At 40.9% G+C, this 5,215-nt stretch overlaps 1 protein-coding gene across 1 annotated transcript in view; it reads right to left on the bottom strand.

Annotated features, from left to right (window-relative positions):
• Positions 1–670: 670 nt before the first annotated feature.
• atp1a3b (ATPase Na+/K+ transporting subunit alpha 3b) overlaps positions 671–5,215 on the bottom strand; it is a gene marked incomplete in the record, with an annotated part of 17,327 nt that continues 12,782 nt past the window's right edge. The window contains 11 exon segments of the mRNA XM_035672575.1: positions 671–843; positions 1,397–1,488; positions 1,583–1,684; positions 1,792–1,922; positions 2,022–2,167; positions 2,400–2,523; positions 2,637–2,791; positions 3,040–3,208; positions 3,878–4,028; positions 4,116–4,252; positions 4,385–4,560. Coding sequence (XP_035528468.1) covers positions 815–843; positions 1,397–1,488; positions 1,583–1,684; positions 1,792–1,922; positions 2,022–2,167; positions 2,400–2,523; positions 2,637–2,791; positions 3,040–3,208; positions 3,878–4,028; positions 4,116–4,252; positions 4,385–4,560 — 1,412 coding nt within the window.

Here is a 5,215-nt window from a genome sequence, read left to right as displayed (position 1 = left end):
GGAGGGGAGGGGTGTGAGAGACAGAAGGGGAGAGAGGGGGGACAGGACGCCATGGGGTGTGCTTTGTTAGGCCTAAATGAGGAAAAGCAGCTCTCACATACCCCCCCCTCTCGTCTTATAAATAAAAAAGACAAGTAAAATCATTGAAATCCCCCGTACCCCACATATTAAAAAACAACAACACTGTGGCCGTCGGTAACAGAAGAGAAGGAAAATGGACGCAGCGAGAACGACGGGAAATGACCACTCCGCTGGTCCTCCACAAACAGGAGACGGAGGCGAGAGGTGGCAGTCGAAGTGGTGTCGGCGGTGGGATCTCACTGTGTGATCTTTATATCTGTGTGTGACTGGAGGACAAGCAAAGGGTTGGCAAGGAGGGAAAAGAGATAGGAACGTAGGTATAGAGAAAGACGAGGGGAAGAGAGCAGAGGAATAACAGGGATGGGAAGGAGCTGGATGGCCCTTTTTTGCAGAGCATAGACACTCCCTTTGTATCCTTAGCTCATTCAAATCTACATACACAATATGCAGCTGCCGTTTGGTAGATATATTGGTTTATGTACACAGCAGTGAGAGAACACATGCAAAGAGTATCATAGGAGATGGGGGGAAAGGGGGGCGGGTCAATGTAGAAAGTTGTAAAGGTGCTTTTGCTGTTTTTAATCTTTGGGGCAGTTGTGATGAAAATTGCTTTAAAGCGGTTTTTGTCTTTAAGGGGGTGGGGCTTTTGGAGGTGTGTCTTGCCGGGGATGGAGTGACAGGGGGGAGAAATAAGTGGAAGATGTGGGGGGTTTGAGCAAAGATGCTCCATCGATCAATAGTATGTCTCCCTTTCCACCCAACCTGGAGTGCAAATGAGAGAAGAAAGAGAGAAGAGGTTCACAGTTAGTTCAAACATGTATACAAATCATATTTTAATGAAGATTTACCATTGAATTAGCATTAGTTAAAGGACTAGTTCAACATTTGGGGAAATTATTTGCTTTCTTGCAGAGAGTTAGATGAGAGCACTATTCTTATGTACGGTAAATATGAGGCTTTGCTTAGCTTAAAACTCTGGAATCAGGGTAAAACAGCTAGCCTAGATCTGTCTGAAGATAACAAAATCCATCTACCAGCACATCTAAAGCTCACTAATTAACATGTTATATCTTGTTTGTTAAATCCATACAAAAAATAAATGCACTGGACAATTTCTCGGCTAGGTACAGTGACTTAGTGTTGCCGTGAATTTACCAGGCAACCAGTTGGGACTCCAGGAAGTTACTGTACCAAGCCAAGAAATAAGTCCAGCCCATTTCCTGCGTACAATCACAATGTGCTGCTGTTGAACTATTCCTTTAGATAAACTTTGGTTTAAGAGTTAACACATATATTGGGAGGAAAAAATACTAACCTCCAGGGTTCCGGCGGAGGAGGAGTTTTCGGACTTCATCATAAACAAAGATGAGAAAACTATAGGGGAATGCACAAAACCACCAGGTAGGCCTGTGGGCAAAACAAGAGAAAACCAGATGGATTAAAACTAATAAAGTAAACAAATAACACAATAAATATTAATACATGTGGTAATGGCACTCACTTTAGAGGATACATCCTGAGTGCCACATCCATGCCTGGGCAGTAGGACAGGAAGGCAGCCAGGGCTGTCTCTTCGAACAGGCCGAAGATCAAGATCTTGTTCCTGGGTTAAGAAACATAACAAATATTGAAGGAAAGAAATGATGCAGAAATTGAGATAGGTGTCACCCCAATTTAGATCATAGCATGTATAGTGATTGTTTTACTCACTTCATGCCCTGCTGGAACACAGAGTTACGTCTGGTCTTGCAGATTATGACATCAGCCCACTGCACTACAACAATACTGACAAAGAAGGCTGTGTGGCATGTGAACTCCACAATCTTCCTCTGCTCATATGTCTGAGGGCAAGAGAGGACAGACACATTGTAAGATTAAGTAACAAAACCCTGAAAACACACGTACAAATTCACATGAACATACAAAAAATACACGCTTACCCATTGCTGCCCATAGCTGTCTTCCAGGTCGTTGACAGCTCGGTCATCCCAGTTGAGCCTGATGCCTACTAAAAAACTGGGCAGGAAACCATTTTCAGCCAAGATGACAAAGTAGGAGAAGAAGCCTCCCAAAGCCTGGATCATACCTAAGGAAAAACATACAGACCGAGAAATTAACTTACAGCTTTTTACGTTATCTAACTTCCTTAATCTAGTTTTACCAAACACTTTGCTGATAGATTAAAAAAAAAAATAACCCATCTGTTGGTGGGGGGATAAAGTTGATTTTAACACAAAATTACTTTCAGGCAACCAAGAACTTCAATCCTAAGACAATTCACAGCCTGGATCAGGGGTAGCAATCTTCATTTCACCTACCAATTTGTCCATAGGCAATGCTGATAAGCCTCTCATTCACCAGCTTGTCCCTGAATGGGTTCCTGGGCTGACGCTTCATGATGTCGCTCTCTGCCATTTCATAAGCCAGAGAAATAGCTGGCACCTGAGGGAAGAGGAGGAAATGTGAACTTTAAGTTTGTCATATCAACAGGAAGTGTGTTTAAGCGTAAAGTTGTATTCGTCATAAAAGACAATGAGAGTTTGATCATCTCTCACCATGTCAGTTCCCAGGTCAATACAGAGGATGGTGATGGTTCCCAGTGGCAGGGGGATGTTCACGATGATGAAAAACAAGAAGGGGGTGATCTCTGGGATGTTGCTGGTCAGGGTGTAGGCAATGGACTTCTTAAGGTTATCAAAGATCAAACGGCCTGAGGAAGAAGAACAGCCAGTTCACATCAGATACTAAGTCCAACTGTTACTAGGCTAGATTGTTCAACCTGAAACAACAGGTCAGATTTTGTGTCAGAATATTTCTCTTGGTTAAAAAAACCTAGCTTTAGTTTATCTTAAATCTTATTTTACATCCTTCTTTATATATACATAGTTTTTTTTTCAGATTGTCTCATAAATTCTCTTTCTCTGAATGTTCTGTCTTCTTTCCTTTGGTTGCTCTCACCTTCTTCCACTCCTGTGACAATAGAGGCAAAGTTGTCATCCAACAAGATCATGTCAGCGGCCTGTTTGGACACATCTGAGCCTGAGATCCCCATGGCAACACCAATGTCAGCCTTTTTCAGCGCTGGAGAGTCATTCACACCATCACCTGTCACAGCTACAATGGCACCCTAGGAGAAACAGATGAGGTTATATAGCATAAATACATAGAAGACGTTCTAGTTCTACAAAAAATTTGTCCCTCATCTACCCAGGTAACTTGATTTTAAGAGAGACCCACGTATTGTAATTATATGTAGCAAAGCCAGTGATTAATACTCTTCATTCATATGACCATAATATTATTAAATCATTTAATACTTAATAAAACAACCCTGTTTTATAAAGATGTTGAATGTTATTTGACAAGAGCATAAGCTCTTAAATAAAACACCATAGGCCAATATACTCAATATAAACTATATTTTCTATACATATTTAAATTAAATGGTTATATTTAATTGGTATTAAAATGTATTAAAATTTTTAAAAAACAATGAATTAATTTAATTTAAATCTAATAAAACTATAACATCTTGATGTTTCAAAGGCAATCTAATCATCTCAAGAGTGAAGAAACATGTTTTATGTTTCAGTCAGGGAATCCTTGTTCAACAGATAACTAGCGCCATCTGCTGTTGTGAAAGTATAATGGTACTCGAGTCTAGTCCCTGAATTTACGCAATGCAATTTTTCAGTGTCTTCTATTGAAGCCAATATTAGGAACATGTTGAAGACTGCTTGGATTACTATACCAGTCATATCAAACATAGATTGTCCACAAAGTATAATCCACTAACCAGTCTCTGGCAGCCTTCTACAATGATGAGCTTCTGCTGTGGGGAGGTCCTGGCAAAGACAATCTCTGTGTGATTCCTCAGGATGTCGTCCATCTGATCCTGAGAAAGATCTTTCAGGTCTGTACCATGGATCACACAGGCCTTGGCATCCCTATACAAAGACATTAAATTGTTAATGTGGTTCTTATACTTCCTCATGATTTTTATGACTGTGTGTTTTTGTGTCAACATTCTTTACCTGGGGTTCACCTGGCTGACAGGTATGTTGAGACGAGCTGCAATGTCCTCCACTGTCTCATTGCCCTCAGAGATGATGCCCACTCCTTTGGCAATGGCCTTGGCTGTGATTGGGTGATCTCCAGTGACCATGATGACCTAACAACAAGAGCAAGAAAAATGTAATTTCATCACGTGATCTCAAAGGTACTTTGAAACAGAACCTTATTATAAAACACTATAAGGAATAAAGAGTTCATACAGAATATTAGGCGTGTTAAAATAGCTCACCTTGATACCAGCAGATCGGCATTTGCCAACAGCATCAGGCACAGCAGCACGGGGAGGATCGATCATGGACATGAGGCCAACAAAGCAAAGGTTGTCTGTCTGAAAGTTTACATCCTCCGTGTCAAAGGCAAAGCCCTTGGGGTACTGGTCCTCAGGCAGCAGCATGTGGCAGAAACCTGGTGTTTTTTGTATTGACAAAAAAAAAAAAATTGTGAAATGTTTTCGTTTTTGTTAAATGGAAATGTATTACAGTATGAAGAATTAATAAACAAGTAGAAATTACATTTTCCAATTACTCTCTCCCTCTGTATCCTTAACCATTCATCTTTACCTCTCTCCAGTTCTATATCCTGAAGATGTGTTATGTTTTATATCTGTCATATGACCAATGATTAGGGTCACGCTAACGGCCCTAACCGCCAGTTTGCTTCCCTGCATATAGGGGAGTCGCCACATGAATCATGCAAAGACAACTCCATATAATGGAAATGAATAAGTTGTCAGTTAGCATGGCGAAGGTTTAGATAGTGTTAATCCAGTCTTTTACAAGAACAGAGAGTGCTCAAGTCAATCTGTAGGGCAAAAGAACAGGGTATTGTCTATTTGTATGTAGAGTTTCCAGATTTTACACCGCCGGAGGGTCAACCATAACGTTGGAGTCAGATACCATGCAAGGAACGAGGAGGGAAGACGTAAACGGCCTTACTATGACGGTTTCTCACTGATGTACTATAAACACACTGGGTCCAGGGAGAGATAAGTTTTGTTTCAGACTTCGTGAACCTGACACACACTTTGTTGCTTGTCAGGGATACTATAGTTTGGACCCCA

The sequence above is a fragment of the Morone saxatilis genome, unplaced genomic scaffold (assembly GCF_004916995.1).
Source record: "Morone saxatilis isolate NCDOM2014 unplaced genomic scaffold, NCSU_SB_2.0 Contig24, whole genome shotgun sequence".
Taxonomy (NCBI): domain Eukaryota; kingdom Metazoa; phylum Chordata; class Actinopteri; family Moronidae; genus Morone; species Morone saxatilis.
Note: the sequence above shows the minus strand (reverse complement) of the source record. Positions and strands in the feature narration are given on the sequence as shown.